The 14,081-nt window shown below is 46.9% G+C and overlaps 1 protein-coding gene across 3 annotated transcripts in view; it reads right to left on the minus strand.

Moving 5' to 3' along the window:
* The window catches only part of LOC147898134 (homogentisate prenyltransferase), a 74,033-nt gene that overhangs the window by 49,131 nt on the left and 10,821 nt on the right, over window positions 1-14,081 (minus strand). For all 3 annotated transcript variants that reach the window (XM_087379293.1, XM_087379292.1, XM_087379294.1), the window contains exons 4-5: window positions 8,291-8,418; window positions 8,009-8,155 (exon numbers count right to left, since the gene is read on the minus strand). In XM_087379293.1, coding sequence (XP_087235419.1) covers window positions 8,009-8,155; window positions 8,291-8,418 — 275 coding nt within the window. The remainder of the gene's footprint in view (window positions 1-8,008; window positions 8,156-8,290; window positions 8,419-14,081) is intronic.

Below are 14,081 nucleotides of genomic sequence, written 5' to 3' on the forward strand. Positions count from 1 at the left end.
CACTATGATTTCGCTTTGTATTAAGGTTTTTATGACTATGTAGCATGTAGAATGTAGTATGGGTGTTGATGCTCGTTTAGTAGCTCCACCCTTTCAGCTATTTGTATCTGGTTTCTCACAGTCTCATAGACCATCGGTCTTTCAAAGACTCTAATAAAATTTTTCTCTCTCTCTCTCTCTAGCACACTAGAGGCACACTTCTTGGTTCGCTAGTCTCTTCATGGTTCGCAGCACGGCATACAGATGGACCACCTCCTACCACTACAATATGATCTCACCTCTCCCTTCCTTCAAATCGCTCATAGAGAGATCAACACACTCACCCAGTTAGACCTCCTCAAACAACACATATAGCATACATAGGTGGTGCCATCAGAGGACTTGGGTGCCAAGATGGCCTTCAACAAGGATCATCTTCTTAGGCTCACAAAGGGCAGCTTCATTCACAGACCTGGATACATGGAGGTGAGTATTGACATCAGATAGTTGCCATAGGATAGAATCCAAGTATCATCACATCGACTACACATCAAGACCAAGAGACCCGAGGGGACAGACGGGCAGACAAGATCTTCACGCTTTGTCTCACTAAGGTGGAGACAGAGGGACACCACATATGCCAATGCATGGTATACTATGAGATTCGAGGGAGATTCCAATATCCTTTAGAGACTAATTTGGTCCAATATCCAAGATCATGGACTTCCTAAACCATCAATACCTTGGGATGTTCCTACTTGAGACACATCAATAACAAAAGATTGTCCTCAAACATCTTCAACCTCATATGCCACCCCCTACACCAAACCACTATCACCAGAAAGAAAGTTTATTAAAATCTTCGGACAACCGATGGGTCTATGAAACTATGAGAAATCTAATACAAACAAGCTGAAAGGGTGGAGCTACTAAACCAGCATCAAGACTCATACTACGTTCTACATAGCTATAAGTACATCAATCTCAATATAGAATCATAGCATAGCATCTTCAAAGCTAGAGAGGACCTAGATGTCCAGAATGACCTTGTAGATGCACTAGCACTAGTGAATGCGGCCGCACCAAGGCATCCACAAGATGCCACATTGTCTCCCTCCAGCAAGCAAGCAACCCTAGCCCCCACAACAAAGGACCCCCTTTACACGTTGTTGCCTTGGACTGCCCCATGGCCGGCGGATATGCTAATATTCTACATAGCCATGGAGCTTGTTTGGGATTATTAGTTTCAATTCCTACATTGTACATAGCCAGGTCTAGTTTTCATTTTCTTTATTTGGTTTCCATGATGAGACACACCATGGATATCATTGTAACACTTAAATCTCATAGGCCAATTCAGCCTCTTGTAGGCACTCTCTCTCTCTCTCTCTCTCTCTCTCTCTCTCTCTCTCTCTCTCTCTCTCTCTCTCTCTATCTATCTATCTAGTCTCCCTCCTCCTTCCTCCTAATTGCGGGCTCTCTCTCTCTCTCTCTCTCTCTCTCTCTCTCTCTCTCTCTCATACAGGTGTACAGCTCCGTAACCCCTCCGTACAGCCCGCCATACAGTCCCACAACCCCTCGTACAGCCCACCGTACATTCTCCGTACAGTCCCATAACCTCCCCGTACAGTCCGCCGTACCCTTCCATACATCCCGTATCAATCCGTCATACCAGCCCTGTATTTTCTCCATACCCCGTACTTTCTCTGTACATCCTCCGTACTCTCTCCTTCATACATTTCCGTACAGTCAGCTCTTAAACCCCAGGCTAGGCTGAGCCCTTGGCCTAGCTCTGGGGGGGTAGATATAGTCAAAGAGCAAGACATATTTGCACAGGCCATTTCTGATGGAGTTCCCCAAGACGAAGATGTTCCCCTCGACTCCAGCCAGCAAGAAACCATCCTATGCTGATATGGCTTCAACACCTTCCCCCTATGCCTTAGCAATTCACAGATTTCAAAGCCAAGGAGACCCACATGATTCTTACAACGAGAACTCAGGGATGCAAAGCTTTGCATTGCTTCTCCGGAGAAGGCAATCTCAGAAATGAAGAGCAATGGCAAACAAGAGGTAATCCAAGAAGTTTTACAAGAATGTAGTATTGCAGCTCCTGCACCACAGCTTGTGACTAAGGTACAAGAAATGGTCACCACTCAGCTCAAATCTATGGGACAAGAAATTACAGCAACAATATTGACAAATGCGATGTTTATGGAGAGGTACAAGAGCAGGGAGCCATATCAAGAAATAAGAAGATCTTACGCATTGGGGGATTGAAAGACAGTTGCATTAACTGTTTCGATGAGGAAGGTGAATACACTAAGGAAGAGAAGAATACCCAACTCAAGAAGGCAATACCACAAATCGAATACTTCAAAGAAAAGATTTAAAGAATCAAGATTATCAAACAAACCAACAAGCTGAAGGGCACTAGAGTTTAGATATCTAAAGAGCTCCCTCCGACACAGCTCAAACAAAGAGCAAATCAACTAACCAAAGTGAATGAAGCACGTGAAGAGGGTAAATGGGCGATTTATCGAGATGGGCAGGGACTCGACTTCAAATCTGAGGAGGGATTCATCATCAGACCCCAGTATCTCAAGGATAGAGGAGTGTCGCATGCACTGAGGATCGCCATTGGACAGATGCGTGTTTTATCTAATCAGTTGAGGATTGAGACAGGGAGAGCAGCGGATTTGTATGCTATGCACACTAGGAGCGGTTGAGATAGAGGATCACTTTCTATGTACTTGCACGGCATATTATGAGATCACGGGGCGATACCATTGCCGAAATCACGGGGCAATACCATTGCCTCTTCCAAGAGGGGAGGAACTTTGGCGCACTCTCATGCCTTATCCAATTCCATGACCAGGTCTGCATTGGCCTATACGTACATGCGCCGACACAGGGAGACTCTACTACGATAGATTAGAGAGCAGCAGGAGACAAACAGACCACAGGATATAGAGGCTGACAGAGCACAACAACACGTCACAGACTTCTATGCATTTGAGTTAGCTCCAAGACACAGCGGGATAGAGGAGAGGAGGAGATAGCCAACATGCGGGCAGCTTGGATCATTGAGAGAAGGACGCAGAGACCACCTGCAGCAAGGAGAGCGACTAGAGTTCACTCTATTGATGTCCGGCTATCACAGCTTTCCTCAGAGGAGACCGCCCGAGATGGGGGGGCCACGTCCTCAGCAGAGGGGCTGCGGAGACATCTAGAGGCCCTAGAGATGTTTTGCACAGAGAGAGACCTAACAATCAACCTTGGGAATACCAAGGTTATGGTCTTCAACACCTCACATGCAGTGGTTCATCGACTCAAATTCACCTATCGAGATGAGCTAGTGGAGATAGTGCAGTCGTACACATATTTGGGAGCAGTCTTCACAGGACCCCGTTTCACTATGACACATGCAGCCCATGCACAACTCACACGGGGGCGGGGTGCTTTGGCATGGTTGGAGAGACGACTTCCAGGCACACTTTCAAGACCCGCCGACGAAGATTAGTTGAGAGCGGGGCGGACACATGGTATGTACGTGTGTCCACATGGTTTGCCAGACACAGGATTTAGATGGACAGGCTCCCTTCCTTTCAGTACAGTATGGGATATACCCCTTGAGTCGATCCCACGAGATGAGATTAACCGTATCATACAGTTAGATCTACTCCAGCTCTACACATCTCGAACTTGGCGAGGGGATCAGGAGCTCCCCACCAAGGCTCAGTTTTACAGCGATCATTTCTTGAGCGTCTCAGAGGATGGGTTCATCATCAGACCTCAGTATCTCGAGGACAAAGGAGTCTCACATGCACTCAGGATCACTATTGGGCAAATGCAGGTTTCATCCCATCAACTGAGGATTGAGACAGGGAGAGCTGCACGTTTACCCAAAGAGCAGTGGATCTGCATGCTATGCACATTGGGAGTGATTGAGACAAAGGAGCACTTTCTCTGCGCCTGTCCCACCTATTACGAGATCCGAGGGCGATACCGTTGTCTCTAAGATGGGAGTGGCTTCGGCCCATTATCACGATTGATCCACTTCCATGACCAGATCTACATTGGGTTGTATCTGCTTGAGATGCGTCGACACAGGAAGACCCTGGTACGATAGATCAGAGAGCAGGAGGGGTTGACCAAACCACCAGATACAAAGGCTGAACGGACATAGTGGTGGGTCACAGATTTCTATGTCTTTGAGTCAGCGCCAGGATACAACGAGATCGAGGAGGAGGAGCTAGCCAATATGCGGGCAGTCTAGATTTCTTAGAGAGGGGTGCAGAGGCCACTCGCGACACGGAGAGCAACTAGAGCACCCTCTATTAGGGTTAGACCTATTACATCTTTCCTCAAAGGAGACCGCCCGAGACGAGGGGTCACTCTGAACATAGCTCAACGAGTTCAGAGATCGAGGAGACCACGCCCCCCTCCACCACCACAGCATGAGACTACCTAACAAACGCAGATCCGAGAGATTTTCACCACTTATAGGCATGCCATCATGGTACCGGGTTTCGGATTCTGATATTTCGCTTGAGCTATTGAGTTTTTATTTTACTTTATTTTCAGCATAGTACTCAGCAAGCGCCTTAGCGCACCCTTTGCTTCAGCCCTCCGTGGCTTGTATGAGTTCTTTTCCCTTCTGGTGTGTTTTGCAGTTTGTCCCATAGGCCCGCGAGGCTTTCCGAGGAGAATTGCAACCCCCCCACACTATGATGCTTCACATACTTGCCTTTTTTTTTAAACACACAAAAGAGAAGGGTTTGAATTAGCATCACAAAGATGGGGAAAGGCGAACGAGAGAATGACAAAGAAACTGATAAGGGGAGAAACAAGAAAGATGACAAGATTCCAAAGCAACTTACTCTCGAGGATGTTAACATACGTGTTAACACAAGTGGACTCGGTGTGGACACAGCAAAGCGATAACGAAGACTACTACAGTATCTACCTCAGTGGGCCATCATCCTCATCATCATCAACATCTACCTTGGGTTCCTCGACATGAGCACTATAGGGGTCAAACAAAGCTGCCCACTCTCATTGACCTTCTTTGGCCTTTATATAGACGAGCTTGAGTCTTTTATGAGGACCCTAGGAGGGGACAGCTGCTCTCTCACTGGCTACGTGCTCCAGATTCTATTATATGCTGATAATGTGGTACTCCTATCCTCAACCAATGAGGGGCTCCAAGCACATCTAGATGCACTAATAGCTTTTTGCGAGTCCCATGACTTAAAGGTCAACCTAGGTAAAACCAAGGTTATGATCTTCAATACCTCCAGAGCTGTTGCACACAGAGAGCAGTTTACATTTGACGGGGCACTGGTGAAGATTGTTTTGTCGTACACTTACCTAGGGGTTCGGTTCTCTCGACCGATCTTCATGATGAGACCGGCTATGCAGGCCCAACTAAGTAGAGGATACACCTCACTTGCTCGACTAGAGAGACAGTGCTTCCATTCACATTTTCAGGACCCGCAGACCAAGGTTTTTTTTTTCGACTCCTTGGTCCATCCTGCGGGTATGCACGGTAGCACTTGCTGGGGACTAAACTTATCTAACACAAAGTCGCGAGGATCTCCTTCAGTGTCACATTCAGGACCTAGTTTGTGAAGCTAAGTTTCTATCGGGACCACTGCCTACGTATCTACGAGGAGGGTTTCATTATCCCACCTAGGTACACCCAGATCCATCTCCCGCACTCACTCAGGATTGCCATTGGATAGCTCCGCGTGTCATCGCACCGACTCCATATCGAGAGCGGGCGAGCAAATGGGATCCCCAAAGAGAGTTGTATCTACACAATATGTGAGCGGTACGAGGTGTTTTAATCAGAGGAGCACTTTATCTTTTCGTTGCCCAGTCTACACACCACTGCCTTTTCAAGGACGGGTTTGAGGGCCTACCTGGATCAGAGATGCCTAGCGGCTTTCATCCACGAGGCGGTCCGACATAGAGAACATCTCATCAAATCACGGAGACAGGAGGAGGGGGTCTTGCCTCGCCCATCCAGAGTAGGATCACTGAGTTCTTCCAATCAGAGCATGATGTTCCCTCGGCCATAGTCAGTAGAAGGAACAGAGACCCCGAAATCGAGATACGACACACTCAATAGAGGACAGACGCACACATCACACTCACTAACATTTCCTCTATTTTCAGACGTGGAGTACAGCCGACTGGGATTACAATGGCACTCGTCAAGAGTCGGGTAGCTCCCAAGAGGACACGACCGGCTACTCATACAGATAGCAAACAATGATCTATCATGGGTTTCTTACCTACACCGCCTAGTCCATCATCGGATGTACCCTGCCGTTCCCATATGCATTATCTAGCATTGCATTGCATTGTATTGGATAAGACTGCACTCCCCATGGGGATGATGTTGCCAGTGATGGACGTATCGAACTATGGTGACATGACATGTATGATGATACCATTGACTATGTCTACACAGTTTTTTCTTTCTCTAGCATGGGTTCACATGCTCGCTTAGTAGCTCCACCCTTTGCTCATTGTATCAGGTTTTCTTTCAGTCTCATAGACCCATCGGTCTTTAGCAGACTTCTCTCTCTCTCTCTCTCTCTCTCTCTCTCTCTCTCTCTCTCTCTATATATATATATATATATATATATATAATAGGTTTTTGCGCCACAGCACCCTTCGCCAGCCCCCTCTTAGGCTTGACATTCCCACCAGATCCCGGGTCCGGGTGGTCATCACCGTGCCACCAGCCCTCATCCTTTTTGTGAGCTCAGAGAGTTCTCTCTCTATGTATCAGTGTCGTTATGATTGTGACTATGGGTATTCTTTTGTATTCATCATGGGTGGCGATGCCAGCTTAGTGGCTCCACTCGCCAATTCATTGTATCACGTTCTTTTAGTCTCATAGACCCCTTGGTCTTCCAAAGACTTTTAATTAACTTTATTTCTTTGTCACGATTGATCCATTTCCATGACCAGGTCTGTATCCGACTCTATCTGATGGAGATGCGGTGACACAAGGAGGCGCTTCTACAACAGATCAGAGAGCAGCAGGGGTTAGTCAGACCACTACAGAACATAGAGGGTGACCGGGCACAACAACACGTCACAGAATTCTATACATTTGAGTCAGCCCCCTCGACACAGTGGAGTGGAGGAAGAGGAGCTAGCCGATATGAGAGCAGTCTGGATGAGCAGCCGGCACAGTACCGCCGAGAAAGGGACGCAGAGGCCACATGTGCGACAAAGAGCCCCCGAAGTATACTCTATTGAGGTCCGACCTTTCACAACTTTCCTCATAGGAGATCGACAAAGACGAGGGATCACTCTAGACATAGCCCAAAGAGTCCAGAGAGCGAGGAGACCGCACCCCCCCGCCACAGCTCGAGACAGCTCGACAAACGCAAATACGAGATATTTTCGCAGCCCACCAAAGAGCCATCACTGTACCAGGCTTCGGTTTTGTCCCAGCGCCTGGATAGATTGATTGATATGATATGATTATGATTATGTTTATGATTATGATTCTGTTAGCATAGATTAGTACTCAGCAAGGTCCTAGCGTACCCTTTGCTTCAGCCCACTGAGGCTTGTATGAGTTCGCTTTTCTGTGCGCTTTGTCCCATAGGCCTGCGAGGTCTCCCGTGGACGTTAATCTCTCTCTCTCTCTCTCTCTCTCTCTCTCTCTCTCTCTCTCTCTCTCTCTCTCTCTCTAACATAGAAATTGTCGCTCTTTCAATGTAAAATGATTGTGTGTGGGACTATCTTTAGCACGGATTGCATTGCTTCAAACACACACGCGTGCGTTGTACATATACATTGTTGATGGAGACAAACCAAAGGCAAATACAATAATTCTGGAGGGTAACAATTCACAATAAAAATCTAGCAATAAACCTTACATTTCAAGTAGGTTCTTCACACATAAGATACAAATCCAAAACTGATCCACCTTAGAAGTGTGCCTCAAAACCCATAAAATCTCAAAGCTCAAAGAAACATATAGGGTGTTTAGACTACACACTTGTCAATTCCAATATCATAGATTTGGTTTATTCCAACAATGTAGCCATTTCCACAAAGAAGTGCTAGCAAACCACGAAGCGCCTTTGGTAAAAGCCCCCAATCAATAAGATGAGAATTGGTTATCAAAGCCCTAGCAACCACAGCACTGCACAAAAGTCGACATCAGCATCTCATTCATGAAGCTAAAAGACGGAATCAAGATAATGTTTCAAGTTGTTACCTTTTGATTGACTAAACAAATAATTATAACTCAAATTAATCACAAGAACTTCATACTTACGTGGTCCCAAGTAGTGTTCCCCTAATTGTATGAGGACGTAAAAAACGCCAAAATGCATCTTGAAAATGAGCAATCCTTCTTAGAATAGGAGTTTGAGAAGATATGCTTGATTGTAAACCCACATCTGCCTGCACAACAGCATATGGTCATTTCAATTGCACAACACATGCTTTGACAATAATCTCACTAGCATTTTTTTTTAATGGAAGATGCGTGAGTGATGTGAAAACAAAGCTGGTGGAGCTCCCATCTACAAGTCCCCCTTCTCCATCCCCTTCAATCATCGCCTAGCTTCCCTACCTTCCACCTGGCTTGTCTGCCGCATAGCTCCCAGTTGTAGGTTGATCCCTCCCCCCCCCCCCCATTTTCTTTCTTCTCGCGCCCCTACACTGTCACATGCACCCTTGCACTTGCATGCAAAGTAACACACTGGCTACATCGACAAATGCGTAATAGTTCCCTAATAGGAGTTTTTGTCGTATGTTGTGACCCCTTTGTGAGCCCTTGTCTAGGGACAGTCAAGCACAAGCTACGTAAGTCAATCTCTCAACCTTAGGTCAAGCTAGAAGATCGGTCCTTGTTCACTAGCACCCACTGGAGAACTATAGGGTAGTGTTTCCGTCTTAGGTTTACGGATAGGTTTAGGTCCAGCCTAGGATAGGAGCCCTTCTGGGCCCGCTCAGGGCTGGAACAAGTGAAGAGAATGGCACGGGAAGGGTTGCCTTTGTAGGCTACCCTGCACCCCTCCCTAGGCTGCCATTTATGGGGCCTAGGGCTGCCTTTATGGGGCCAAGGGACCAGCCAACCAGCCCCAAAAGCCCTGTAAATAGGGGGCCTCCAGGCCCTCTTTCCTCATTCAGTTCTCCCAGCACTTCAGCCTCCTACAGCTCCTCCTCAGCCCCCTCTCAACAGCTTGACACTCACCCCCAGTGGCCCTCTGAACAGCCTCATCCTTTGGCATCAGTTCAGCCCTCTGGGAAGGTGTTCACGCAGCGCATTAGACGGGGAGTCGGGACAGTGAACAGAGTAAGGTTTGGGGTCTGTTTCAGCAGCTCTTTTCAGTTATCTTTTACAGTTTTACACAGCTCATTCTCAGCTCTTTATATATGTGTAGGAGTGCCTTGGGACACCAGGGTTGATATGTCTTTGAATGGCCCTAGACCTTGATGAAGTAATTAGGGTTCAATAGCCTGTGTTGGTGAGGAGTTTCTTTCCATGGTAGCAACATTTTGTTAAGGTTTGAACTATTTTTGTCAGAGTAGGTTCTTGTGCATTTTTCAGTCATCTCTCAGCTCTCTTATAGGATCTATCACTCCTAGCTTTCACTCTCTCACACGCGCAGTAACCCTACATTCCGGTGGACAGCACAAGCCTCTTCCTTGCCTTGCAGAAGCGTCCTACATCGTCAGTGTGGACAGCATCAAGGTCTCAGTATTGGTCGACGTTGCCTCTCAGGTACTTGGGTCTGCTATACGCGTGCACAGTGAGCTCTTTAGAAGCGCATTCCGTGCTCTCTCGAAGAGTGTTCTTTGTATTTCTCAGTTCTCCAAGTATAAAGCAAATTCTCCCCTCATTGGGGGAGGGGGCCTTCAGTGGGTACAGGGACCCAATCGGTTGTCGACTCTACTCTCTCTCTACCCTCATCTCCTTTCTCTCTCTATACTGTACAATGCTAATTCCTCGCTAAAGGTTTAAAGAAGGTCTTGCTGTGAATTACACGATCAGATTACCGCTGCATGTTACATACACTGTCTCTTTTTCTCCTTCCTCCCTTCTCCCCTCTTTTCGCCTCTGCCACATTTAGGCTCCCACCTACAAGAGGGCCTTGTTCACCAACCCTCTATTAAGCAACTAACAATCCCCAATTTCTGGGGCAATCTAACAGCTCACAGGCCAGCCAAAAGGCCAGCCACCTCAGCCAAACAAGTGGCCAGAAAGACCAGCTGGTCTGGCCGACCAGCTGGCAGGCCCACCGACCAGCTGGCCGACCAGCTAGGTCTGGCATATAAAGGCACAAGCCCCCACACTCCTTCAGACAGGACAGGACCTGCAGCTGCTCCTCTTCTCCTCCATGCTTTGCTGCAGCCCCGCCTGCTCCACTTCTACCTCTCCTCTTCAGATCTGCTCCTCACTGCCTCCTGGCTGCTGCCTCCTCTATGCCTCTCCTTCCTGCCTCCTGGCTGCTCCTTCTCCTCCTCCAGATCTGCCCCAACTTCTGCTCTTCTGCTCCAGATCTGCTCCTCTGCTTCAGCTCTGTCCCTTCTGCTCCAGATCTGTCCCATCCTGCTCCAGATCTGTCTCTTCTGCTCCTCTGCTCCAGATCTGTCCCCTCCTGCTCCTTATCTTCATCATCATCGAGCTACACGGAGGACTGCGTTACGTTCCCTCTACTGCTATCTTTTCTACAGTTTCTCTACATGGAATCATCTTTCTGATTCACCTCAGCCACGGTCCTTGAGACACGACAGCTTGAGGTTCTTGTATTCAGTTTTTCATATTACCGACAGGCACTATGTTTTCTGAGTTCCGTTCTTCAGTTGTGTCTGAGTATTGTCTACTTTTTGATCGCTCCACTGCAAACCCTATCGTTTCTCTATACCCTCATCCCCATGAGTTGGACCATAGTGGGTTGGAATATGCACGGGCTCCACCACTATTCGGCTCAATCAAGAGTTCTTCAAACACCAATCTCTATATACTGGTACAAAATGGTCTTATCGTGGTCAATGTGTTGTATGTTGATGACCTTATCATCTCTGGAAATCATTTTAATGTGTGATAAGAGATACACACGCCATGCTTCAAGATGATTTTGAAATTATGGATCTAGGAGAGCTTCATGTCCTTGCAAAGAGATTTAAAGGACTACTGATGGAATTACAATTGAATGACAAAGAGCATGCCAATAATTACTTCGATGGATCCACGGAGTAAGCTTTCCAATTATGATCCTTCCCCCTTGGTTGTGATGGAATTACCATCGGATTATGACTCTTACTCTCACAATATGGTTGAAGAGTCATGAAGACAAAGACTTGGCCGACATGAAACAACATAGTAAGAATTTGGACCCAAACATACTTCTACTTTATTCCAAAATGAGCTCATCCCTATTCGGCTTGTTGCTGGAGTATGTAGATTACTATTTACTGATCATATGCTCATCCCTACTAGTGATAAGCGAAACCGAGGGACCATGAGTGACCACTATAACAGCCCTTCAACTCACAATAAGAGCATCATAGATCATACCAAAAAAAATCCTACACATCAATAGTGAGCATAGAGTCGCGTGTGAGTGATGAGAGCCATGTATACTCTGTATGACAGGACAAATCATGTGTTTGGGTCATCATATAGTCGAATGTCTTATAGGTTAGTCTACCATGGATGATTGTATGATCAGTAAATAGCAAACCTCTCCTCCAAAGAGAAACAAAGGAATGGGCAAGGGGACAGCCCTAATGAGCTGAGCGAGAAAGAGCAAAAGCCTCTCCCTCGTGACCACCTATGAGCATTTGGATGGCACTCCTGGCATACATAGCGGATCCTCCTCAATCCATCTATGTGAAAAGCCCATCCTCCTTTAAGAAAGACCACTCCACCTCTCGTAAACCTTCTCAAATCTAGGAGGAGGATTGTGATAGGCTGACACTCCTCATGTGCCCAATCCACTGGCTCCCAAAAGGTGAAGATATTGTGTTCCTGAACAAAACGTGTCTACATGTTGTGGATGATACCGCAAGGTGAGGCCTCAACCACAAGCTCAAGACCTTCGCTAAGATCTTGTAAGCGGTGCCCAACAAAGTATTTCATGTCCATGCATTGAAATCCCAAGTAGGAGTGTGTCTCCCTATCTGGAGAACTCCGTGATGTCATCATGGATCATCTCATATGGGCTGTGTCCATCTGTAGTGACCTCCCGTGCATTGGATGATGTGTTTGGAGGGAAGTAGCACACCGCAATGAAGATAGGTCGAGCATCTGGAAGCTCAACTCGTATCCACATGTGTCATGCATGCACCTCTCTCCAGACCACAGATATGAGTAGTCTCAAGTATGATTTAAAAAGGACACCCACGGAGCCTCGTACTCTGCTCTCTCTCCTCAACTCCCTCTTGCGAGCTCACTCCCTTGTATTCTGTTACTACGGGCAGCCCTCTCTCTCGACTCGCGTGTGTCTTAGTGTAGAATATCATATCTCTATCATTATATGTCTCCAAGAAACCTCATGGGTCAGACCATAGTTGTTATGCTCTAGCCGAGATAGCATGACCTTGGAAAGATCGGTGGGCATTTTCTCTTAGATGACCGACTTTTGTAATATTTAATGTGCGTGAATAAAATGGTCAAGAGAAGTAACTGCCAAGGTCCTAGGTGAGGGTGAAATGGCATTGACTAGGTGGTTCTGAGTGCTAAGGCCTAGGTGCACCTAAATGTGCAATAATGCCAAGGGGCAAAAGGTTTAAATGTGCCCCAAGAGAGGGGTAAATGGTGCACCAAGTGAAAAGGGCTAAAATGTTGACATGTGGCAAGGGGAACCATCTAGGGAGTTGTGGGTCTTGTGGATATGCATGAGAAAAAAAAAGAGAATACGTATCTGTTGGAAATTGTGTTCCATGAGAGTAAGGCTGGAAGGAACAACGATATGCCATCGCCCGTGATAGAAAAATCGTGATAAGTGATTTAGTTCAGGTTTGTTTAATTTGGTATCAGAGCACAAGGGAAGAGCGACGATCAGAGGTGACGCAGGGTGGAGCGTTATTCGACGAGCAACTGGCCGTGATTCAGAACGGACAGCAGGCGTGGAAGGAGGATCATTGGCCATGACGAAGACCTCCGTGGCGGTTGAATTCGGTGTGCGGGGAACCTTCGTGGTGGCTGAGAGCAGGCTGGCTGATGTGCTGCGTAGGCTTGGACGATCCCAGTTGAATGAGCGACGCGAAATTATCCGTACCCGCACGGAACGTATTTCGTAGGCTCTCTGAATCCGGTTTGACTGGAGTTCGCAAAAGAGTATGGACCATATGGGCTCACTGATTGACAAGCTTCGATATTGGAGTGGAGCGGGATGATAGTCTACGTAGTGTAAAGGCGTCACGTCAGTCAATAGGTGACTTCAGGTGGGGCTACAATAGGCACGGGATTCTGGAAGAAGGAAGACTGTACGTCTGAGAAAGAGGAGCGTATGAACTCGGATAGCATGGAAATTCCAGGGAGCAATTCTTTTCCTTTTTTTTGTCAAATTTGAGTTGCAGTCGACTCGTTCGGTGCAGCAGAGGCTGACGTTTATTAATTCTGCATAACAAAAGGGAAATCTGAAAAAAAAAAAACTATTTTCCCTTTTGAAACTATGGAGGCAGAAGGACAAGATTCCAGGGTGAATCCTAGTGAGTCTAGAGCACGGTCTACACAACAAATGTCCCATCACACAACACCTACTCTGGTCGGTAGGATTTCGGTATTAGAAGATGCTTTACTGGAAATTATGAACCAGCAGCTTCAAGTGAATGCTGGTCAGAATGAGATTAGGAGATGGTGCAAGCCTTGTCGGCTAGACCATCTAGAATTGATAAGGGCAAAGCTCCAGCAGAGCCAGAGCCCAGTATACATTCATCAGAGCGTGCGAGGGTCAAGGTGCCTAATATTGCTAACTATAGACCGCAGAAGTACGCTGGTCGGATGACCGAGCGCAGTTCTGATGTGATCGAGGTTTGGTTACACAAGTGGGAAGAAGCCTTCGCCATTTGTGAAATCAGATATGATCTAAAGAAAATCCGTGAGGCCACTC

The sequence above is a fragment of the Dipteris shenzhenensis genome, chromosome 9, assembly GCF_047967505.1.
Source record: "Dipteris shenzhenensis isolate YYH24624 ecotype China chromosome 9, Dip_SZ_1.0, whole genome shotgun sequence".
NCBI lineage: Eukaryota > Viridiplantae > Streptophyta > Polypodiopsida > Gleicheniales > Dipteridaceae > Dipteris > Dipteris shenzhenensis.